At 46.3% G+C, this 25,467-nt stretch overlaps 1 protein-coding gene across 14 annotated transcripts in view; it reads left to right on the top strand.

Annotated features, from left to right (window-relative positions):
- The window catches only part of VWA3B (von Willebrand factor A domain containing 3B), a 225,676-nt gene extending 202,076 nt beyond the window's left edge, over window positions 1–23,600 (top strand). For 5 of the 14 annotated variants that reach the window (XR_010149071.1, XR_008546486.2, XR_008546484.2 and 2 more), the window contains 7 exons: window positions 1,165–1,276; window positions 8,541–8,665; window positions 10,726–10,863; window positions 14,357–14,457; window positions 22,473–22,686; window positions 22,853–23,094; window positions 23,529–23,600. Coding sequence is in view for 8 of the 14 variants with exons in the window: in XM_054678679.2 (XP_054534654.1) it covers window positions 1,165–1,276; window positions 8,541–8,665; window positions 10,726–10,863; window positions 14,357–14,457; window positions 22,473–22,686; window positions 22,853–23,002 (840 nt within the window). In the remaining 6 variants the exon portion in view is untranslated. Of the gene's footprint in view, window positions 1–1,164; window positions 1,277–8,540; window positions 8,666–10,725; window positions 10,864–12,115; window positions 12,161–14,356; window positions 14,458–15,530; window positions 15,704–18,910; window positions 19,137–22,472; window positions 22,687–22,852 lie in introns of those variants that run through there. The other 9 variants (XM_054678679.2, XM_054678675.2, XM_515640.7 and 6 more) reach the window with 6 other exon arrangements.
- The last annotated feature ends 1,867 nt before the right edge of the window (window positions 23,601–25,467 follow it).

Genomic DNA, 25,467 nt, shown 5'->3' with positions numbered 1-25,467 from the left:
TCCTAATGTAGGATGAATGGGAAGGGAAAGTTTCTACCTAGGGATATGACCAGAAATTCCTTTGTTTTTCCATTTGATTGATAGTTCGCCTGGGTTTAGAATTCTAGATTGAAAGTTATTTTCTCTCAGAACTTTGAAAGCTCTACCCCACTGACTTCTAGCATCCACTGTTGCATCAACCAGGAGATATAAGGAATGAGGATAATTAATTTATTAGCCAATTCAGCCCATGGACTTCTTTCCTCTTTGTGAGACAGCGATCATAAAGGTTCTCCTTTGTCCTGAAGAGGTGGGCTGGGATATTGGATTTCTGTAAAGCACTATGTTTCAGTGCTTGTCTCTCTCAAAGTTGCTAGTGGACTTTTCTGTTGAAGGGCCCCTTTACCGCTCACTGTTCCAGGAAGGCAGCAGTGCTGATCATGGTGCTGGTGTAGTCTTTGCTCTCCAGCTTTGAGACTGTCAAAGAATGTCAGGAATTCTAGTTGCATATGTAATTTTTCTTTATTTTCCTTTTCTTCAACTACTCATCCAATTCTCCTTGTACCTTGAGCTAAAGTATAAAAGTTGTGGAGGGCAGATATTGCCCTTGCCAAAATAGTAACATTTAATTAACACAAAGCAGAAAGTGCTCCAAAGTGAGTGTATAGTACAGGGATATTCTGTAATTCTTCTATAATGTGATTATCAATAGAAAATTTCAGGTATATTAGTCTGCTTCTACATTGCTATAAAGAACTACCTGAGACTGGGTAATTTATGAAGAAAATAGGTTTAATTGACACAGTTCATAGGCTGTACAGGGGGCACAATTGGGGAGGCCACAGGAAACTTACAATCATGGCAGAAGGCAAAGGGGAAGCAAGCACATATTCACATAGCCAGCATGAGAGAGAGAGTGAAAGGGGAGGTGCCACACACTTTCAAACAACCAGATCTTTTGATAACTTTATCACAAGAACAGCCCTAGGAGAATGGTGCTAAACCACCCCCATGACCCAACCACCTCCCACCAGGCCCCACCTCCAACACTGGAACTTGTAATTCAACATGAGATTTGGATTGGGACACAGAGCCAAACCATATCACTAGGCTACCCAGTATTTATCATTTTCACCATCTGCATTCACTTTTTCTCATCAATTATTCCTGTTTTGTCTTTTTCAGCAACAGAAATTGCAAGGAAATCCAACAAAGAAAACCAAATCAAAAAGACCAGATCCCCTCAAAGGACAGAAGGTTATTGCAAGATGTGATGAAAATGGCTTTTATTTTCCAGGTAGTTTTTTTTGTTTTTTTTAATTTCGTGAGGCTTTTGTTAAATAATTTGATACTGGGGACAAGAAGTTTCAACCTGTGCTTTTGCTAGAACACTGACGTTTCATGAGCTGGCCTGAGCTAGTCCACTTTTCACAGAGAAGAAGTGGAATATCTCTGGCCAGCTCATGAAATGAGCATATTTGGGCCCCCCAAAAAAGTAGCCGGAAAAATGCACTTATTTTAATTTCTCATTTTTTAGTAAACAAATTTTTATTACCCATTTACTGCGTTGCATGTATGTAATATTTTGAAAGTACTGGTCTAATGGTATGAGCAAACAGGTGAACATTCTTGCTTTTTGGAGATTACATCTTAAAGGAGACAGACAAGCAATGAAATAAACAGATAAAATATGTGGTGTGTCAGATACAGTGCCATAGAGAAAAATCAAGCCACAAATGGGGTTGAGAATGTCAGGGTGAGGGTTTTGATTCTATATTTGGTGGTTAATGAAGAGCTCATGGGGAAGGTGACATATGAATAAGGACTTAAAGGAGGTGGGGCAAGCCATGAGATTGGGGAAGGGAGTTCTAAGCAGAAACAACAGCGGTGCCCAGGCCTCAGGGTGGAGTGCACACGTGTGTTGGAGGAAGGGCCATGAGACTGGGATAGCTGGGCCTCAGAGGTTTGCCCCAGACTTCCTGGGGGATGTGATCCCTGAAGGAATCAGCCAGCTGCAATTCAGCAAGGGGTGGAGGTATGAAGGGAGTTTCATGGATGGTGACAATAATACGTGTGAAGACTTAGAAATGAAGAAAGACATCTATGTCTGGAGAAATAAAATTGATTCTGGCTGGAACATAAAATGAGAAGGAAGGGTGGAAATAATAAAGCTCTTCAGAGAGGTAAGCATGGGGCTATGCATAAAGGGTCATATTAAGGATTTGCACTTTACCCTGAGGGCAATGCTTTAAATGTGAGGCCACATTTAAAGCAGTGAGAAACACAATCACATTTGAAGTTTTCAAAAGCTCTCTCCCACTGCTGTGTGAAGATTGGATACCAAGGGGTTAGGATGTCTTTGGTCCCTGGCTTCGGGTGGTAGATAGATAGTGGTACCTACAGGAGATGGTGGTGTGGACGGAAAGACAATGAGATGTGTCTGCAACATGATGAATTGCAGGTGCCTGCAAGATGCCCAGATGAAGATATCAGAGAAGCAATTGGAGATGTGGGTCTAGAGTCTGGAGACAGAGATTTGGGAGACATAACCACAAAAGTCATCACTGAAATCATGGGAATGGTCTGTAGGGAAAAGGGAACTGGGAGAAAACCTTGAGGAAGCTCTGTCAAGCAAAAAGATTACATTGCAGGGCGGGTGTGGTGGGTCACACCTGTAATCCCAGCACTTTGAGAGGCCGAGGCTGGTGGATCACTTGAGGTCAGGAGTTCAAGACCAGCCTGGCCAACATGGTGAAACCTCATCTCTACTAAAAAAAAAAAAAAAATTAGCCGGGCACCTGTAGTCCCAGCTACTCAGGAGACTGAACCAGGAGAATCATCAGAACCTGGGAGGCAGAGGTTGCAGTGAGATCACGCCACTGCACTCCAGCCTGGGCGGCAAAGTGAGACTCTGTCTCAAAAAAAAAGATTACGTTGCAGATACGTAGCTGGCCTTTCATAGGCATGATCTATCTATCAACAGTTAAAAGAATAATTATTATTTAAATTTAATTGAATAATATTTTAGGTGGGAAAAAAATACTTCAGCAGGATTTTTGGTTTCCAGCAGGCACATATGTACAACTGACATCAGGGACAGGTTATTTGAAATGTGATAAATGTGCTTGGGAGTTGCCTGGACGAGAGTAAATATGGATCCCAGCACTTGGGATGATCGCATAGGCTAAGGCATGACACCCTTCTTTACAAGGGCTGGGAATCTTCCATTTCTCTAGGGTGCAGATTTTCTAAGAGGTGATTATAGAAGGCCACCCCTGCTTGAGAAATTTTGATTTTCTGAATTTGAGCCTTGGAGAGAGTTTTATGGCTAAACTAGTAGTCGAATGAAAATACTAAAAGTGGGGCCAGGTGCGGTGGCTCACACCTGTAATCTCAGCACTTTGGGAGGCCAAGGCGGGCAGATCACCTGAGGTTGGGAGTTCGAGACCAGCCTGACCAACATGGTGAAAACTCATTTCTACTAAAAATACAGAATTAGCCGGACGTGGTGGCGGGCACCTGTAATCCCAGCTACTCGGGAGGCTGAGGCAGGAGAATCGCTTGAACCCAGAAGACAGAGGTTGCAGTGAGCCAAGTTCTTGCCACTGCACTCTAGCCTGGGAGACAGAGTGAGACTCTATCTCCAAAAAAAAAAGAGAGAGAAAAGAAAATGCTAAAAGAGACTGGATTCTAAATGGTTGGGTTAGGGGCTTGGGGTCACTTTGCTGGCCAGGGCTCCGGGGAAATGTAGAATGGCTCGAACTTCTACCCAGCACCATGCTTGTGTGATGAGAAAATTCTAAAGACCTACTGGGGGAAGTAGAGGAGGCGGGGCTAATACCATGGCCATGTGCAATGCCTGAGGCCACAACGGAAATTTTTTTAATGTGCAATTAGAGGCAGAAAGTACATACTATACTCCCAACAGCCGCATGGGATCTGACTAAGCAGGAATTTTTAATTTGCAGTGTAATTAAACTTCAATAAATCAGCTTGAAGGAAATATTTGAATTTAGTCATATAACTGGTAATTTTGATTAGTGTCTAAGTAGTAAACTTTGACTCAGCCAGATTAAGTGGCAGTGCATGGGTTATCTCCATGAACCTAGTTTTTGTGGCCTCTCTCCCCAGTCACCTGATCTTTTCCTTAACTGGGAATAACTTTACTTTCTTGATTTTTTTATTAAAAATTCAAACATACAGAAAAGTCACAAGAATAATACAGAGAACCCCACTATACTCTTTACCCAGATTTGCCAATTTTTAACATTTGGTCACATTTTATCATATATATTATTTTATTCTCTCTTTCATACATACATACACACACCTTATTTTTTCTGAACTCTTAGAAATTAGGTAACATTTATCATGTTACTTTGTCCCTTAACACATCAGTGTGTATTAAGAGTAAGAATAATCTCTTAATATAACCACAATAAAGGTAGAAAATTCAAAAAACGTAACACTATTATAGTACTTTTATTTAATCTATGTATTTTGATTTCGTTAATTGTCCCAATAATGGCCTTTATCACATTTATTTTCTCCAGGACAGGTCTCAGCCCAGAATCATGTATTGCATTTAGTGGACATGTCTCTAGCCCTCTTTGATCTAGAATCATTCTTTAGCCTTTCGTATTATCTTTCATGATAGTGACATTATTTAAGCATAAGTCCAGTTATTTTACAGAATGTTCCTCAATTTGGGTTAGATTACATTCAGGTTATCATTGCCGGCCAGAATACTGCCTAAGTGATGTCATGGCCCTCTGGGTCATCCCGTCTAGAGGCACGTGATGCTCACCTGCCCTCATTGGTGATGTTAATTTAGATCACCTGCTCACTGTGAGTCACTATTTTCACACACACACACACACACACACACACACAAAAAGAAGGCCAAATAAAATGTTGCAGAGCATAGGCTTGACGTCATTGGTGACTCCTTTTCTGGTAACTGTTGTTCAAAACCTCCTAAACACTTTTAGTAAAAAAAAACAGCTCACTTAAAATGCACCTTAGCAGAAGGCAAGATTGGAGTCACTGGATTGAGGCGTCCACTACATGAGGCCAGGTCCACGCGGAAGCAGAGCTGGCCAGATTGGCTGTTGCCACCGTTGTCGGGATTGTGGTGGGGATTTCCCTGTGACCAACGTTATTCCAGGGGTCAGTGTGGGTGATCCAGTTGAGGAAATGACTGTGTTGTACAGAGCAATAGCCTGGCTTATCTGGATGCCGAAAGGCAAGGAGGAAGACACATTTTCAACCCTTATTTGAAATCATTATTTGTGGAAACTGGGTCATCCTGTTGTTCTGTGAGAAGCAGCATTTTACTTCGGGAAATCCACAGTGATTTCCGCACTATGCCATAAGAACAAGTTGTCATGAAGAAAAAGGGGACAAAACGGAACACTTTCTCAGGTGTGATGAGCTCAGGTCAAAAGTCCTGTGTTTTCATTTATTTGAATTCTGCCTCTTGCCTCTGCTGGCCACACGACTGCAATCACTTTGTTTCCCTGTACCTCAGTGTCCCTGTCTTCTCCAACGGGATTTAAAACAATGAAACCCTTCATAAGCTGGCTGTGTAGATTAAATGCGATGACGTACAGCCCTTTGTTAATTCCATGGAAAGAGTTTTTCTGCATCCGATGTGAGAGCTCCTCTTAGGAGTAGGGATAAACACCTCGCCTCCTCTCCTGGGGAGGAGGGAGCTGCTTTCTGTTTCACAGCAGCTTAGAACCTTTCACAGCAAGTCAAAGCAGCAAAAGTCAGCACAGAGGGTAGAAAGGAAACCTCTGAGACTGGAGGGAGAAGCGGACACGAGGACTGTGAAGGATGACACTGCCGAGGAGTGGGCAGCTGGAGGGATGCTCTGGCTGGAGCAGAGTGAAAGCCTTTTTGAAGAGGTGGAATTTAAGCCGGGCTTTGTATATCGGAAGGTTCTTAGAGCCAAAGGTTTAAAAAAAAAAAAAATCCAGTCTCCAGCCTGACAAAACCTATTTGGAGCAAAGGTTCAGAACCACTCATGCATCTTTCACCAAACAAACTGACTTCCACTGTTTACTCAGATTGTGACACCAATTCTCTGACCCCTGAGCACCCGCAGCATTTTTGCTGAAAGCCTCCATAGGAGCGCAGGCCCTTTCTCCAGCTGAATACAGGACAACCCCGACTGAGGCAGGGAGCCGACTCATCCCCAGGGAGGCACTGGGCTTACCAGCTTCCGCCCAGAGGAGGGGAGGCAGTGGAAGCTCTGGGCCTGCCAGCCTCTGCCCAGAGAAAGAGGGGAGGCAGTGGAGGTTCTTCAGCTTGGCCACCCTTCAGAACCGAGGTCCTCAAACGGGTCCCAGAGATTTCAGAGCTGGGAGACACAGCCTCACCTCTCAAGGCTGAGGACAGAGAGAAACTATAGGGTAAGGGAAGCCAAAAATTGGAGCTGATCTTGAATCAGGACACAAGAAATGGTAGCAATCCCTTAATAAGATGGAGAAGGAGCAGGTACAGAGGCTTAGCAGTGGTGGGACAGGCCAGTCCTGGGCCCTCCAGCTGCCCAGAGTGAGGCCACATGGGGGCCCGCGAGGCCAGGTTGAAGCCAGACCGTAAGAAACTGTGCTCATTTCTGGAGATGAACAAAGACCCACATCTACAGAGATTATACAAAGAAGGAAGCTGAATTAAAGGAACTAAAAAGAAGTCATCATAACAGTCCAAAAAGTTTAGGTCCAAAGAAGAAAGTCAGTGATAAATGGTTTAGGCTTCGTCGGCTACACAGGCTCTGTCTCAACTTCTCAATTTAGGCAAACAACTGCAAAACTGCCTAGTAGGCTTGATACTGGATACTGCTAAGTCCCAAAGGCTAAGGATTTGAAGAGAGTCACATGGGCCAGTGTGGCTGTGGTGGCAGCTCAGACCCTTCCCTGGGGCCATGGGAGGGACATGGGGCACACAGTGCGTGGCAGGAGACGAGTCCCCTGATTCTCAATCAGGAGCGGCTCTTGTTTCCAGAATAGAAATTATTTCTAAAAGGTAGTATTTGTTTTTCTGATTAAAAGGGTAAAGTCAGTTTATGGTAGAAAATGTGTGAATAATGTGTAAATATTTCAAAACCCAAATTAAACATTTTAGTCCGATCAGAAAACACACAATGGTAAGCTGGCTTGAGTGTGCGTATTTTTCAAAAAAAATTCATTCCTTTGGCCATTTAAAACAAGACACATGGATCAAGATGAAAATCAGCAGCTATCTCTTTGCCCCATGAGAGGACACAGGGCTTTGCTTAGCAGGCACGTGAGCCAGGACTGGGGAGCTGCTGCAGCACATGCCGTGGAGCCCAGCGGGACGCGTGTGCTCATTTCTGTCTCCAGGAGGGTCTGTGAGCAGCTGATACTGCTGGGGGAAGTGTCCAATGTCATCATCTCCCCCTTAATGTTTAGAATCCCTTTTTAAAGGGAGGATAAATTTCAAGTCGGATAAATTACAAAAAATACATATCTTAACACAGGTATTTTCTTTTCCTAGAATGATAATCTATTCTAATAATTATATTAATTAAAATTATTATATAATTAAATAATATATATGTTTGTGTGTATATATATTAGGCTGGTGCAAAAGTAATTGTGGTTTTGGTCATTTTTTAATGGCAAAAACCACAATTATTTTTACACCAACCTTATGTTATCTATCATGCACTCCTTTAGTATAACAAAAAAAGAAACTTCTTACCTCTTTTTTCTTTTTTTTTTTTTTTGAGACATAGTTTTGCTTTTGTCGCCCAGGCTGGAGTGCAATGGCGCAATCTCAGCTCACTGCAACCTCCGCCTCCCGGGTTCAAGCGTTTCTCCTGCCTCAGCCTCCCGAGTAGCTGGGATTACAGGCGTGTGCCGCCATGCCCAGCTAATTTTTGTATTTTCAGTAGAGACGGGGTTTCACCATGTTAGCCAGGCTGGTCTTGAACTCCTGATCTCAGGTGATCCACCTGCCTCAGCCTCCCAAGGTTCTGAGATTACAGGTGTGAGCCACCACGCCCAGCCTTACATCTTTTTTCTTTGTTCCTTTCAGCTGTACATTTTGGGGAAGCTGAGTATGTTCAGTCTAGTCAGATGAAAAGCCAATTTGGATGGGAGTTTATATTTCCTTTTTACTTTCACGATTTAATTAACAACATGTATTTTCTATCTTTAAGTATTATGGAAGAAAATAGGGCTAAAGTAAATGAAAATATCAGGTGGTAGGAGGTGTTCGAGAAGAGGATCTTTATTTCCAGGACCCATGTTCCCGTCAGGATGGAGGCTGATGGCGCAGGATGAACAAGTCTAGTCCATTCTCACTGGTTCTCATCTCAGCAGGTGCCCAGACCAGGCATGTGCACCACTTTGAATTGGTCAACCCAGTAGGCATCCTATGGTGCCCAAGATTATCTGCTGGAGAAATCAAAGGGGCACACTGATTTAAACAGGCAAAGTGTTATAACTCAGCATGGCCAGAAAGATGGCACAAGCCTAAGGGAAGGGATGTTATTTGTCTTTATATTTTATGTTTTCTTTGATTCCTTCCAGGAGTTGTGAAGAAGTGTGTGAGCCGCACCCAAGCACTGGTGGGCTTCAGTTACGGAGACACCAAGGTCGTGTCCACCTCCTTCATCACGCCTGTGGGGGGCGCCATGCCCTGCCCACTGCTCCAGGTACCCAGTCCCTGATGTGTTCTGGGGCCCCTTTTCACCATCCACAGAGTTTTGAATAACAGAGAACGCCAAGGCCACTGTTTGACCCTTTGCTGAACCTACATGGGCTCCTGCAGGGAGGGTGTGTTTGGGCAGGAAGAACAATGGCCCCTTTTCTGGGACCTGTCACCTGGAGATTTCTTTGCTCGTGACCCTGACCTGCCGACTCCCTGTTATGTAGCTCAGGGCTGCACAGACTTGTTTGCACTGCACCTTGAGGTCCTTGTCCCTTTACAAGACAATAGAGTTTGGGGGAAGGACATTGCTGTAGCTGCCAGTACCGTGGACACTTTTAACTGCAAAAGATTCTATTCTATTCTATTCTATTCTATGCTATGCTATGCTATGCTATGCTATGCTATGCTATGCTATGCCATGCCATGCCATGCCATGCCATTCCATGCCATTCCATCCCATCCCATCCCATCCCATTCCATTCTATTCTATTACATAATAACAAGGGCAGAGGTAGCACTTTCCTTGGCACTGTAATCAGCTGATGTCAGACGGTGATACCGTAATGCACAGTTAGCCCAAATGTGCATTCCACAGATGTGTCACCGGAGGAAAGGCCATGAATGTCAGTTGTCCAGGGGTGTTTTGAACAAAGAATTGAACAATATGCACAAATAAAGTAACAAAGAAACGGAACACAGGAATGAAGCTGCAAATGCAGGGGTTTATTAAAGTGAGAAAGCACTCCACAGGGTGGGAATGGGCCCGAGCAAGAGGCTCAAGGGCGCCATTACAAAGATTTCTGGGTTTTAAGTACTCCTTTTGAGGTTCCTATGGACTACCCCTTATCTGGATGAAGGATTTGGTCTGTGGCTAATTAAAGGCTGAGGTGAATTAGTGCCCTATGTAGATGAAGGGATGGCCCCTGCTTGGCCTGTGGCCAATCCAAGGCACACTCCCTTTCCCTCTGAGGCGGGGTGGAAAGGGAGGGTTGCAGGGAGACTGACCTTTGATCCTTTGCTACCCGGCATCAGGAGATGGGGTTTCTCCTTTTGGTTTAGCTTTAAGAAGTTTGCAGTGATTGGCCTTAGGTTCCCTGCCTCAGACCCAGATGTTTTCCCTTTGATTTAACTTTAGGAAATTATCACAAATTGGCCCCAGATTCCCTGCCCCCCAGACCTTGGTGCTTTCCCTGCCCCCAGACCTTGGTGCTTCGCTTGATTCAGCCTTAGAAAGTCAGCACGAATTGACCTTAAGTTCCCTGACTCCAGACCCTGTTCTCCTGCCTCAGTTGGGCCAGATTAATGTGTTCTCATCTGCTCATAAACTCATAAAAGCTGTGCCATGTCTGGCTCATCCTCTTGCCACGTTCCTAATTCCAGCTCCAAGGCCTGGGATTAGAGGGAAATCCTTGCACAGCACCCTGCTGCTGTCTTGCCCAGTGTGAGCCGGGAGGAGAAGCGCTGGAGGAGGAATTGGAGAATTCATCCTTGGGCCTCTGCTGCTGCTTCCTAGTCAGAGCGCTGGAACACAACAGTGCTCTTGTACCCTGACGATGCAGAAGGGCCTGCAGCCTCTGCATGTCCCTCCACAAGATCCTTTTTCTCCTGCAAATTCTCCATTTGCGACTTTTACCCTTGGATTCTGGGTGTGTGCTTTGGAGCAACAATAAACAAACCTCTCCCTTTCTACGTCTTGGTGACAGCCCTTCTGGCAGATGAGGACACTGTTTATCTTTGCATGACAAACACCCCAGGTTCCTTCAACTAGTCTCTTTAGGGTGTGGTTTCCAGAACCCTCACCATCTTGCTGGCAGACCCTTGGGTCCTTGTCAGTTGGTGAAGTCCTACCAAAATGGGGCTTCCCAAACTGATCACAAAATTCCAGATGTGGCCCAATGAGCCCAGAGAATCTTGGAACTCTTTCTTAACTGAGAAAAAAAAATATCTATTTGAATTTTAGCATCAGTACTTGCCAATTGCCTTGGAGTATTTTAAAACTTGCTTATGTTAACATTGTCTGTACAATCCATAAGCAAAATATTTGCTCTGTGTTCTCCTCTGCAGGTTGGAGATTATGTGTTTGCCAAAATTGTGATACCCAAAGGATTTGACTTCTATGTCCCTGCCATTGTCATAGCACTTCCCAATAAGCATGTGGCCACAGAAAAATTCTACACAGTTTTGAAGTGTAACAACCGGAGAGTAAGTAGATTTTCATTTAGAAAAGGACTTTCTCCTGGGCAATGCCAGGCTGTATCCTGGCACTGCCAGGCTTCTTGATGAATGGTTTCCCTGGCTGCATCTGCTGCCCTGCTCTCCACTCCCTGTGTTTTGGCTTCTGCCCACCGTGCCACACAGACCCTGCCCTCACTGAGGTGGCCATGGCCTCTGCTGCCTGTACTGTGCAGTTCTTTGGCTCCCACTGCTGAACCATGCTTTGCATTTGACGGACTGGCAGGCTCACTCTAGGGTCTTGGAGCACCACTCTCTCTGGCTCTCCGTCTTCCTCGTCCTCGTCCTCATCCTCCTCCTCCTCCTCCTCCTCAGACTGCCCCTGCTTTGAGGTCCCCTGCTGGCCCTGCAGACTTGGTCACCTCCTGGGCCCCCCCTAGTGCTGTCCTCCTCTGCCTCCTCCTGGTGTCTTTCGGTGTGAGCCTCCATCTCTGGACACCTCCTCTGTGCCAGAAGTGCCAGCCCCGCTCCTGCCCTGAGCTCCAACCCTGTGCTTCTAGCTGGGTCCTCCTGGAGCACTCCCTCAGAGTGAACACAGGCATCTCAGACTCCGCAAGCCAGTGCACCCCCTTTCCCCAAGCACCTCCTTCTCCTCTGTGTCCCCTGTATTGGGGTGCTACCACCTGGTTCCCCATCTCCTACTTACCTAGGAACCACCTCCAGAGTTGGCAGAAGTTGGGAGACATAAGGGCGGACAGGCACAAAGTGGAGTAGAGTGAAAAGAACACAGGCTTTACAGTTAAAAGCCCTGTGTTTAGGCCAGGTGCGGTGGCTCACGCCTGTAATCCCAGCAATTTGGGAAGCTGAGGTGGACAGATCACAAGGTCAGGAGATCGAGACCATCCTGGCTAACACGGTGAAACCCCATCTCTACTAAAAATACAAAAAATGAGCCGGGCATGGTAGTGGGCGCCTGTAGTCCCAGCTACTTGGGAGGCTGAGGCAGGAGAATGGCGTGAACCTGGGAGGCAGAGCTTGCAGTGAGCCGAGATCGCACCACTGCACTCCAGCCTGGGCGACACAGCGAGACTGTCTCAAAAAAAAAAACAAAAAAACAAAACAAAACAAAAGCCCTGTGTTTGAATTATATGAACATTCACTCTGCTCTTTATTGGTTGTCTGACCTGAGCAGGTTGCTTCACCCCCTGAGACTCAGTTTGGTCACATATAAAATGAATACTTTACATATCTATATCTGTATTTATCTATGTATACCCTACAGGGTGATTGTGAGGCTTGAAGAAAAGACATGTAAAAGATGTAAAAGATCTGTGTGTCTGACAGGTAGGTGTTAGGTAACAGTAGTGATGATGTGGCTGCAGAGGTTGGCAGCATCACTCAGATCCCTTCCTTCTACACTCCCCAGTGCCAGCGAGTGGGAATGACTCGGTTAACTGTATCACCTCTAGATTGATTTGCTCATTGGACGGATGTTTGTTAAGGGTCTGTATTGTCTGTTGGATCGTTTGTCTTTTTTATTGACTAGGGGAGGTCTTCTCTGTCTTCTGGGTAGTAATTCTTGGTAACATATGCAGCCAATAGTTTTCCCCGGTCTGTTGCTTGTCTTTTAACTTTGGAATCTTTGTTGACAGAGAAGCATTAAATTTTAATATGGTCAAATTTATCCCTTTTCTCCTTCTGCCCTTTCTATGTTTATTTAAGAAATCCTTTCTTAATTATATATTTCTGTATGTAATTTTTCTAAAAGTTTTAGAATTCTTTATCAGTTTACAAAACTGATGATGTAGTTTGCCTGATTGACGTCTCCTGCCTCCTCCCAACCCACACACATGCTTCGTGTCACCCTCAGGGAGTATGCCCCCAGGACCCCGGTGTGGCCCCAGCCGGCTCCATGAGCTTGACCTCCAGCCAGGTGGAAGACTCACTGCTTCCTGAATGCGGTGGGCTTTTTCAAGTCCCAGGCTTTTGCCTCTTCCTGGACTGCCCTCCCCAACTCCTTTCCCCCAAACTCCCGTCACCCCAAAGACTCTGCCTGATTGTGACTTCCTGCAGGCCCTCAGGTCCCTCCTGTCCGCTACACTGCCCTTGCCAAACTGGCTTCCTCACCAACCTCTCAATCCTTGAAGGCAGAGACCACGTCTGTTCACCTTTGTCCCTCCCAGCACAGTCCCTGATGAAGAGAAGGGTCTCACAATTGTTTTTTAAATTACTTGAATGAACGACATTCCTAATGGAAAATGACATTGTTTTGATGGGCGACTTAACATGCCTGGAAAACAGACCCACAAGTGAACTAGATTGGTGAGCAAAAAGCCAGGTAACAGTGGCTCTTTCTTAGGACCTTACTGTGTGCCATGCATTCCAATCCAAGCGCTTTACACAGAGTGGACCCTTGGATCCTCAGAACACCATGAGGTAGAGACTATTATTACACTGATTTCCAGAAAAGGAATTGAAGCAAGAGGTTAAAGCACACACCTGGTGTGTTGAGCAGGCATTCGAACAGACAATCTGGCTCCATGGCCTACCCTCTAAACTACCGTGCCCAGCTGCCTAGAATACAGAATAAAAATATCCAGTGCCTCCTTGACTGTGGCATGAGGTAGTTCCATCAGGGAGAGGGGCATGGGAAATGAAATTTAGGGTTAAGCGCAAAGGAGAAAGACCATCAGAGCCAGCGGCCACTGGAGCACTGTATCCAACCCAACAGGGCAAGCGGAGAAGGAGTTGTCCGCTCATCACCCCAGAAAAAAACCCCTTGGAGAAAATGGAGTTTCCTGAAGCTGTCTGGATAGCAGTAGAGAAACATCTGGAAGGGCAGAGCATGGGGAAGCCAAGCCTTCCCCTTCCTGATGTGTGGGACCATTCTGGGGATATCAACTGTGAAAGGGAGGGATGTTTTAAGAGATGTCCCCAGGCATGCCCTAGGGTGTGGGGAGAGATGAGGCAGTTGGCCCAGGACCCCTGAGGGGAAGCCGCAGAGCCCAGAAAAGGACCTTGAATTTACCTACAGGACGTGGGGCCCTGGAGGCTAGAGTGGCATGGCTGGGGGCGGGGGGTGGAGGTGGGTGTGGCAGGGTGGAGGGGGAAGGATACTGGAGACAGTTCTGATAGGGACTTGGGGAGACCCAAAGAGGGTGAAGGTGGGGCAGTCAGCAAAAGTGGTGGCCAAAGGCTGAAATAAAGATAGAAAGGAAGGTGGTTATGTGAAGGTGTGTGTGTGCGCGCGTGCGTGTGTGTGTGTGTGTGTGTGTGTGTCTTACGTGGGTACATTTGGCAATTGATCCAGAATATGGAGAAATGACAGAGAGGACTCAATGATGACTTTTATTCAGCAAATAATTATCAAGTGAGGGTCTGAATTTAAACTACTCTTTTAAGTGTCACCCTGAATAGGATAATGACTAGAAGCTATTATAATGGGTTGAGCTAGAATAAAATTGTATCTGAATTGTGGACATTTCTGATTTAAGTTGAGTGAACTCTGTTGGTATTATTACAGGAATTTTGCCCTCGGAGTGCACTTATTAAGATCAGCCAAAACAAGTATGCGCTCTCTTGCTCTCATATAAAGTCACCCCCAATTCCTGAGGATCCAGAAGTGTAAGTGTACTCAACTTTTATCTCTTGAGTATTAATTTATATCCTTGCACCTTTAATCTGTTTTTGAGATGAGATCCATGACCTCTAAATACTAGGGAAGAAAAGTAGAGATGGAGAATGTCCTACTTAAAACGTAGCTCTGTGTTTATTATCCCTTCGACGCCACACCTTTCACCTGCTACTGATTCATCCATCTGGTTCTAATCTCAAATTCAACATTATTTGACCCTTCAGAAAAGCATTCATGAATATGAAGGAATTGTTCCCCTTTTATTTGTAAAGACTGAAGGCCTTCTAATTAAGTTGCATTTGGGTCCAGTCACCTACCTACCTCTCCCCTTGCTGGGAGGTGGGAGCGAGGGGCTGGCCCTGGTTTGCCTGTAGCCAGGTCAGGGTGTTGGAGGGGCGGTGGCTTCCAGGGGCTGCAGTGGAGTGAACCCATTTTCAGGTGAGGTAGTAGGATGGCTAAGAGCTGTAAGGTAGACTAAAGCCAAGGCAAAAGGAAAGGGGGAGGCCTGCAGAGCAAACACGAACCCAAGTCCATGGGGCCAACGAGGGGCATCAAAATTGGGCTCATGGAGCCATGACCTTGGAGTCAAGGTCATACAAAAAGAGGTGAAGGTGGATGTTGAGCAAGTGTTGGGGAAAAGGACCCAGGAAACATCTTCCAGTTTCTGTTAGAGCTTGCAGGCTGTCTTTGGGTGCTAACCTTCATTCTCCTAATGGCCTTACCTTCTACTTCGTCAAAGAACCATCAGACATCCTCTCCCTCCACTTCTGATCTCCCACTTCTGGGCTTATGGAAGTCTCTGCCTTTGCCCCCGATGTCAAAGAATCAGTGTCCTTCCTTTCACCCCAGGCTGATCTGTCCACTGGGCTCCAGAGGCCCATCCTCCGCTGCCTCGGGTCCTGGATCCATCAGTGATCCCTGGATTCTTCTCACCTCTCTCCTTAGCTCCTCTTCACTGAGCCCTTCACCTCAGCAAGTACACAGGTTGGCCTCCTGTTCACACACACGCAGCACCCACAAACACACACACTCCTAAATAAATACCGTTCCCTTGGTTCCGCAGTGTGATCCAGCACACTCCCTGCCCTTCACTGCCGGTCTCCATGCGTCATCGGATAGACTCAACGTCCCCACTCTCCTGTTCACTCCTGAGCCTTGGATATAGGCGTCCACCCTTACCCCTCCAAGAAACTGCTTCCACAGAGGCCACACGGGACCTCTCACGAGCCTGAACCGGTGAGCTCCGCCCTCACTGACTGAACCTGCTCCAGAGTCGCTTTGGACACCACCAGCCACTCCCTTCTGCCCTAAACCCTCCTCTTGAGGCTCGTTGCCCCTCTACCTCTCTGGGATTTCTCCCTGCCTGACTTCACTGCCTCCCACTGCCTCCATGACTCCCTTTGCACTAAGGACCCCATGTCTCCTTCTCCAACCCAGGCTGCTCTCCTGTGCTTGTGTGTCACAGTCAGACTCTGAGAGTGGGCCTGGAGGCAGGTTTTTCTGAAAGCCCCCAGCTGGTTGCAAGGTGCAGCCATGATGGGTAACTATAGGGGGAAGAGCATTGGAACCAAGATTGGGTTTATATCCCAGCCCTGCCCTCATTAGTTTTGTGGTTGCTCATTGACCCTGAGCTCATCTGCAGGATGATGGTGATGTGAAGATTGGGGACGGTCATTGTCTGGCAGGTGTTCAGCACATTGTGGGAAGGGCATTGTTTCCAGCCACCCCCTGGATATTTCCACCTGAGTGTACAGAATCTCAAAAATTCAGCACATCTAAAACTGAAATCACAGTTCCCCACAAACCTGCTCCCATCACGGGCTTCCCTATCTCAGTTCACCCTTTTACCCACAAGTCACAGAGCTGTCCAGCCACAAATCTGGTGGTCATCTTTGGCTGCTGCTTGTTCTTCACCTACCACACCCCCTTGGTCTCCAGGTTACAGGCATCCTAACTGGCCAGGAGTTTTCATGTCCTCCAGCCTCCTCCTGCCACAGTCCCAGTCACTCACCATAAGGGCTGAGCAGAATCAACTTCCTCACATGCAAATCTGCCTGTATCCCTTCTGCACTTAAAAATCCTTCAGAGCCCCATCCCCATCACCCCTTCTTATCACAGCTTAGCTTCTTGTTGGTCTGGCCCAGACCTGCCTACCTTGCCTCACTTGTCCCTAGCCACTCCCAGCTAACCCACCAATGCCTTCTGCATGCTAACCACACTAAGCTACATGTAGCTTTTGCCCGCACCGTGCTTTCTCAGGTCTCTGTGCCTTCACCAGATTAAGTATTCTCCCTGGACAGCTATTCCTTGCCCTCAGCCACCTGGGGAACTCCAAGACTGAGCTCAAACGTCAACACCACCATGTGATGTCCCAGCACCCTAGCCCCCCCAGGTAGTGAGGTGGCCCCACGGCAACCCGTAGAGGTTTCTGTTAAAGAAAATTTCCTTTGCACTGGACACTGTAGGCACAAGTCCTTGAAGGTAGGGGACAGGTTCTATCTGCCTCTGAATCCCAGTTGCCAGGGTCCAGCTCACAGAATGCCCCCAATGACTATTTGAAGAACAAATAAATATATACAGACACATGCTAGCAGATGCCCAGCGATGCTCCTCAAGGGGTGTGCGGCTCCACAGAGAACCTTTCCTTAGCTATGATTATCAAAAACGTATGCTACATTTCTCCATTCTTTGTCTAGATGGGTTGATACTTCATTTAAAATAGCAGGACATTTTCTGCTCATCTCAAACTTCTACCCCAACAATGGTCCCTGTGGGTCTTGCTTCTGGTTCCTATGATGTCCAAATTACAGCTCATTATAAAGGAATATGAGCAGATGTATCTAAGTATTACCCATTTTCACCAAACTCAATGTTATCAATCATTATTTTAGAATGAAAATGCAAATCCTTGTATGTTGAGAAAAGCCTTTGTTTTCCATCTTCCCCAGGCCTTATTTAAAGCTCTTCACTGTGAATTATCTACCCTTGCTTCTGGGCTTCACATGGTGGAAGTCTTCATTGACTTTCAAGTCCCCCATTGTAATTTCTACTCTTTTTTGTGTTTGCTGCCTCTGTGGGAGCAAGAGACTGAGTTTAATGCTCATAAGCAGAGGTTACATTCAACCTACTAAGTTCAGAGCTTAACCTGTCTCTGTTCCTATAATAAGCGCTAGCAGAACCGAGTACAAAAATAAAGGCATAGGTCTGATTTTGTGTCTGAGCTGGGATTTCCTTCTGGTAGGTCCCTTCCTCAGGAGCTCTTTCTCACTTACTTTACAAATGTGCTCCTTAGGGAGCATTCATGCCATTATTCCTGTTAGAAATGCTTATTCCCCGGTGCTGTAAAGAAATAGCACTTGAACATAAATTTAATTTCCTCAGCAAGGCCATTTTTATACTTTCTGCAGAAAGGGTACACTCGCCAGCAGTTTTGCCATGAGAGTACACCGAACAAAGGAGACAGGGTCATTTATAACCTGACGCGTCCACCCTGCTGCTATGCCCGGTTTCCATTGGCTGGAACAGGACCTCACGTTCTGTATTTGTTCCGACTGACTAGCAACTTAGAACTTTTTTAAAGAGGCAAAGGCAGAGGAGAGCAAAGGAAGGAGGAAGTAACTTGTGGAATGTAGAGAAAGGTAAAAACACCTTCAAATAAGGAAGAGGAACAGGCTATGACCTAAGGCTTGCTTGGACCAGTATAAGCTTGCCAGGGCAAATATTTAAACTAAATTGTGGGAGCTAAGAACATAAAGTACATTGATTTCTTTATTACGGCTAGCAGATGTTTAAGAATGTTAGCACGGGTCTTTGAATAAATTTTGCTTCTAAGAGAAGTTACTCGTTATTCCTAATTAGATGGGGAGGAAAGTCTTTGAAGAGGAACCTCTACTTTACTTTTTACATTCCAAATGAGGCCATCTAAAAAAATCCTGATGCTTTCTTCACAGGCTACTAAAGACATGTACTGTAGGTTACATCTCCAACAGAACATTATTTGACTAAATTTAATTTTTAAATATTGAATTTACTATAACTATCTGCTTGCAGGGTAAAGCAAGGGATACCTGGGCCCAAACAGCCTCCATCTTCCCCCCAACCTCCTTTCCTTCCTTCTGGGAGCCTTTCCTCCAGGTCTCTCTTCTGGCTTCTGAGTGAGGACGGTGCACAGTGAAAGGCAGGAAGAAAGGCATTTGGAGGCTGAAGGGCTCAAAACTAATTGAACACAGCGAAAGCTGATGCACATTTTCATTTTCAACTTAAAATTTGACACCTAAATGATTCTTAAAGACTTTTTCTAAAAAAACAAGGTTGGCTTATAAAATATGTTATCAATATTGCTAAATTCCAGACTACTCATTCCTCAAGGAGGGGATGCTGGTATTGCCATATTTGCAATGTGAAACCAGCGAGGCGGGTGCAGATTTTCTCTTTCCTTTGCAGCATGACGACGGCATTCTCTGACACACGGCTGAGAGGCGTGTCTTTCAAGACAGTGTGTCCGATGGAGGGAAGTAACTGCTCTTCCCTTCCCTTCCGTTCAGGAGTGTCCCTGAGCTTTCTGCTACATTCCATGGCATCAGAGATGTCTTTTCTGAGGGAGAGTAGTCCTTATCCTGTCTATAACTGCCTCCATTTGAGAACACATGTGTAGTTTCTCCCATGTGGTCCTTCTCAATAACTACAAGAAACAGGCAGAACAGGGGGATTTTCCTCCATTTGGCATCCTCTCTCCTTGCCAGGGCAGGGGACTCACAGACCAAGTCCTTCCCTGGCTGCCTCCCCTGGCGTCCCGTTCCCATCAGAGGACTGTGGCCTCTGGCCAGGGCAGGGGAAGGCACCTGGTGGGTCTGATGCTCCAGCTGCTGGTGTTCTCCAGTGGAGAGCGGTGCCTCTAGCAGGCATTACTCAACCACCCACAGGCTGGGGTTTCAGGCCGCCTGAACTGAATACACACACCTGGTGCCACTTAACTAGCTAGAACTCTCTCCCAGATGAGCTGGAATCCTTCCTCCCCTTACCCTTAACAGAGCACAGCTTGTTTTTACCTTCAAGACTCCTCCTTAAGAAGACTCCTGTCCGGGGGCAGTGGCTCATGCCTGTAACCCTAGCACTTTGGGAGGCCGAGATGGGCAGATCATTTGAGGTCAGGAGTTCGAGACCAGCCTGGCCATTATGGTGAAACCTCGCCTCTACTAAAAATACAAAAATTAGATGGACATGGTGGTGGGCACCCTTAATCCCAGCTACTCGGGAGGCTGAGAGAAGAATCACTTGAACCCAGGAGGTAGAGCTTGCCATGAGCCGAGATCACACCACTGCACTCCAGCCTGGGCGACAGAGCGAGACTCTGTCAAAAAAGAAAAAAGAAAAAAAGAAAAAAAAGCCTTTTTAGAGGGAGTATGATTTATTTTTATAAAAATAATAACTTTCCAAATGTGATATCAGGAAAGCAAAATAGGACTCAGCATTTCCTCTGTGCTCCAGGGAAACGTCAGGCATCTGAAGGAAGCTGTTAGGTTCTGGGGCCCTGGAGGCAAGGCATGTTCTTCTCTTGCTGCTTGAGGGTCATTGTGTGGTCCTGGGGACATGGCTATGTATGAGTCGGCAGGAGGAGAGACCCTCCCAGGGCCAGGTGGGGTTTGTCTGGGTCTCTGGTCAACCCCTGTTCCCCACAATTCCTGTTACACAAAATATTAGCCTCTCATTATCTGTCTTTTGAGCAGTTCGGTAACTTTCCATGAAGCCATTGGATTTGGGAGTGTGTCCCAGTGGAAATGATACCATGCGCAGTGTTTAACACTCCTCCCTTGACCCCGTGTAGTGTTGTGGACTCACATTGTCTCCTGACATCAGTGAAATTAAGTCATTGATTGAAACTTCAAGATTCAGCACTGCCTCTGACATTACGTCAGATGAATCACTTCACTTAATCTCGCCTGGTCACTCCTGACGATTTTCTCCTAAGAGGCATCTGTGCATTTGAAATCATTAAGCCTCTGTATGTCATTAGCTCCCTCCGTCCCCTCTGGTTGGATTAGGAGCCCCATTTCTTATGCTGGAACAAAGCCCTGAAAAACGTGCAGTTCAGCAACAAACCCTGTCTGTGAGTGTCCTATGTAATTTAGAAGGACACGTGCCGTTGCTTACATTCAGGAAGCATGTGGTGGTGCCCTAGGACATGGGACAAGGGGACACAAGGAGACACAGAGATTCGCCAGCCTTCAGGGCCAGCAGTAGCAATTCAGATAGCAACAGCCTTTGCTTATCCATTTCTTCATTCTCCACCCCTTCGGTTGCTGAAAGTCTAAGACCCCCCACCGGGTCCTCATCAAACATGTGCTGGTGCCTACTCCATGGTCCTCTTGTTCTTTATGTTCTAAGGCAGCCTTGCTGAGAGAGAGACACTTAGGGCACAATATAAACGAGACCTCAGGAATCCAGCAGGATTTCTGACAAGCTGCCAATGCTTTATTCAGCAAAGGGGGTGGGTTCTGACCCCAGGAGGGCATGGAGTGGGCACTCAGCACTTTCTTCCCAGAAGTGGAACCAGCACAGCGCCAGAGTCCTCCAGGCGGGGGGGTAGGCATCTCCCTACCTTGTTCTTACCATGCTTTTAATGCCTGAAAATCTCTCTACTTCTCACATCCGCTTCTTGTCGCTCCTCTTTCTGAGAGATTATAGCTTAGGGACTGGACTGTAATCATGGATCCTAACTCATGGCAAATAGAGAAAAACCCTGAAAAAGAAACAGAATGTATCAACTTATTCTGCTCTGGAGAGAGGTAGCAATTTCAGGGATAGTTAAGGGTAACCTGATGGATAAGATTTTAGACTTCACAGAGCAGGGGCGGTAAGTGTACCCTTGAAGCATGATTCCTAGAAGTCTCTCAGAACCTGCTATCACAGAACCTATACATCCACACAAGCGCTGGCCTCAGATTTAAAGATGATTTTGTCTGTGGCCTCCCAGAAAGGCTTTTCCCAATGTCACTGCTGTCGCCCAGGCCAATTTTTTAATCTCTCTTGGGAATCTCTCCTGAGTCTTTGAGCCAATCTTTGAAAATGATCATGTGTAGTGAATCTTGATTCTTTCACAAGGGATTTGAATGATGGCATTTTCTATTTGAAAATAGCAAAAACTCTCTTTCTACTTTATTGTTTTGTTTTTCCCTGACAATTTCCAAAAGGATCCGAAGCAGTAATAGTCAGAAGTTATGCGGAGTAAAAACAAAACAAAAAATTATTCGGATTGAAGGCAGGTTGATCAAGATAGCTGATACTGATTATGGGAACAAAATAAGGTTTAACACTAGGCAGTGGGTGTCCTTAACTTACCCTGAAGGCCCTGAAAAAAGGTGAGCTCCCAAAACGGTGAGCCATGGAGGCATGGCTGGAATGAGGTCATGGTGTTATCAAGGTGCCTTCTTTGAAGGACAGCACTTCTGGGTAAATAAGCTTTGTCAGCGTATTTTCTAAATAGTAATCTAGCTCTGTGACTTCATAGTCATTCCTAAGTTCAATGTCATTACAAATCATACCATTTTGGACATTTGGAAAAATGTTTCCGATAGTATACCTTGGAGTCATTACAGAAACACAGGGTGTGAAAGAATATCTCTGATGTACAAGCTCCAATACAGGGATGAACTGGGCTGTGATGGGGCCAAGCTCATCTCCCTGGGGCGGACACAGGTCTATGCTGAGGAGTTTCCAGGGGCTTCTGGGCTGGGAGTTGTTCCTTCACTGGCTTGGTCAGGACGGGTCCGTATACTCAAGTTCTCCGTGCCGTGGGAGGCTCCCAAACACCAAAGGCTCGTGGAAATGAACTGAGTGGACCTAAGTCCAGCCTAAAGCATTGGGTGCACAGCGCTCCAGAGACTCCTTTCCATGGGAAGAGGGACGTGGGCAAGGAGCTGAGAAGCAGCCGTGGGGGTGGCTTGGACATCTCTGTAGGCCCCGCAGCCATCAATGCAGGGTAACCCTGATCTCTGTCTGTCTCTAGAGAGGATGTGGAGGCGAGGAATTCTGCTTTCCTCTTCTGGCCACTGAAAGAAGCGGACACGCAGGATTCCAGAGAGCCAAGACGAGAGAAGCCCAGGAGGAAAAAGAGGCCCGCCAAGCAGCCACTCCTGCAGGCGGCGCCCTCGGACTCGGACGGCTCCTCCCACGGCACCAGCTCCCATGGGTCCTGCCAGGGGACACACCCCGAGCCCAAGGTTTGGGTGATGGGGGGGAACACAACATCGCTTATCTCAGGAACACCCTGAAATCCCTTTCAAGAATAGTACACCTAACATCATCCTTCAGATTCTGGGCCTGTTTAGGCTCCAGTGCAGCAAAGACCCTAACATCCTTAAGTAATGCTGAACTCTGCTTCCCCAGACAGCCCACCTCCACTTCCCCGCGGCCGGGCGTCTAGGACTCAGCAGCCACGCCATCATTGCCGCACCTCCACCTCGAGCAGCCCTGCCCTGTACTCTCCAAGCCACCCACAGCAGCAAAGGGCTGAGGAGCGTCCCTGAGACACTTTAAGGCCGTCTGGTGGCAGCTATGTTTAAGAGACCAGCGTCCTTCCAGGCTGCTCAGACCTCAGCGTTGACACTGAAACTGGCCCCTCCGCGGAGGTAAGGCCGCCCTCCGCGCCGCCTGTGCCTGCCCTGTCTGTAGCAAAGACTCCTCTCCCCTCCATCCCTGCTGCCTCCCCTACCCGCTTGACGACTTGGTTCTGGCTTTTTCTGACTGTTCTTTATCCTGTTTTCCCCCTGCACTCACAAAATTGTATTCCATCTTCTGGTAGACGCCCCACCCCCAGAAGTTTTAACCTGAAGGATGACTGTCACAGGACTTTCAAATTGTTTAGCAGTCAGCATAGTCAGGATCCAAGCCCGCAATCTTGTTTTAAATTAATTATCACATCTAAATTAGAGATTTTGTCACCCAATATTAGGACCGAAATTCAGACTCGGTAACTTGTCTGAGATCTGCAAGACTGAACATCCCCTACTGTATAGTTTCCTGACATTTTCATTGAGCCTTTCCTAATTATTTTTGTCTGTAGTCTGTTGTAGGTAACTCTAATTGAGCCCGAAACCAGAATAAAAACTCTTACATTGGAAACATTTCAAAACCATTGGATTGTTGGATTATTTGTTACCATTTTTCTCTGAACACATTTTAGCAATGACATATGAAAGTATTCAGTTGTGTTTACTAACTTCAAAAATGAAATCGCTCCATCAAATTTCGTTTTTCTAGTCGGTAAGATCCCTGAGGCTAGATGAAAATAGAGCACAGGTCATCACTGGGGAAAATATTGGATGCTTTTTGCAAATAGAACAGATAGGGCTGAGTTCTGATACTCTAAAAATTTACAATCTAATTAAAAGTGGCATTCACATTCCTGAAAGCTAGGAGTAGCCAGGGTTATGGCGAAGAAATTAAAGAACTAATCCACTTCTAAAAATATGAAAAAAAAAATAATAAGGGACATGCGCTCAGCATCAGGCTAAAAACAATAATGCAGTGAGGAAGGAACTGAAGAGTGAGGGAATTGTTTGAAACAAGGCAAGGAACAGTGCTTGTGGGAGGCAGCGTACCTCCCAGAACTCAGACGTTTCCTCCCAGCAGGAAGGCTCTGGAGCAGACTCCGCTAATGAGAGTTGTGTCCTGGAAGGAAGGAAGGGTATGAGGGTCTGAAGGAAGCAAGGTGTCTGGTCTGGAGAACTAGTGGAGCAGTTTAGAAACCACCCAGTCATAGGCATTGGTTCATTTATTCATACGTGCATGCATGTGAGCCTGCGTACATTCATTCAATTATTCAACAAGCAATTTGAGTGCTGACAGCCTGCCAGGCTCCAGAGAGATGCCAGCAGACTTGGAAGGTGGTTATCTTCCCTCTGTACCCATCTCGCTCTCTTCGTCTCCACTTTCTCATTGGAACAATCACTGGTGTCTGGTGGTGGGGTATGAGCAGAGACAAATGACTACAGGGCAAATATATACAATGCTAGTTGCATTGGTGTTACATTGCAGTGCACGAGGCCATCACTTGATGTGTTCAATGATAGCGCCTACTTCAGTGTAATGGAGGAAGTTGCAATTACAACGGTGAACTTCCACCTCCAACCAATACAGAATGGCAGCAACTAGATTTACACTCCCACCAAAACAACTAGCACATCTGCTAAAATATATGTAACAACAGTTTCCAAAACACTGGGCGTCAGGTGATAAGGACAGTGCTCCTTGAGAGATAAATGTGATGAGCCCTATGCATTTCCCAGTCGCTTCCTGGAGACATTTCCAGGCTGCAGCATAGGGAGGGGGAACCCAAACACAGCCCGGTAGCCTCTGTGAGCTGAGGAGATGGAAATGGAATTCTGAGGACACCAAGGTAGCTGGAGTTTACCAGGGTCAGGGCTGGTGAGCAGAGAGCTGCAGAGAGAAAGCTCGCTGGAGACCTGCGGAGTGGCCCTCTTGAGTCTTCAGCTAATAAGTGCACGGCTGTGAGGAAATTACTGAAGACCAGAGAAAGGACCACTCAAAGTGATTACAAGGAACAATTCCTATGGTTTACACAGGGCTGGGAATATTTCCAGTTTCCTTCAGCCAAAGTGGAAAATATTATTCATGGGTCATCGGATAAAGTATTCAGGAGTTTGTCTCAATAGTGGAGCAAAACTGGCATTTTACTAAATGTTTCCGTGGTCCCAGCCTAACAAAGCTGAAAAGCAAGCCTGGGAAGGATCAAACCTGTTTCGAAATACCTGTGTCCCAGAACAAAGATCAAGGATATTTATAGGGATACAAAAATATCCACCATCAAACAAGGTACAATTTACAACGTCTGACATCCAATCAAAGACTGGCCTAAAGACAGGCATGAAAAACAGCAAGAAAATAACCCATAATAAAGAGAAAAGCTGGCCGGACTTGGTGGCTCACGCCTGTTATCCCAGCACTTTGGGAGGCCGAGGTGGGTGGATCACCTGAGCTCA

The sequence above is a fragment of the Pan troglodytes genome, chromosome 12 (assembly GCF_028858775.2).
Source record: "Pan troglodytes isolate AG18354 chromosome 12, NHGRI_mPanTro3-v2.0_pri, whole genome shotgun sequence".
Classification (NCBI taxonomy): domain Eukaryota; kingdom Metazoa; phylum Chordata; class Mammalia; order Primates; family Hominidae; genus Pan; species Pan troglodytes.
This window is presented reverse-complemented; position numbering and strand designations above follow the sequence as displayed.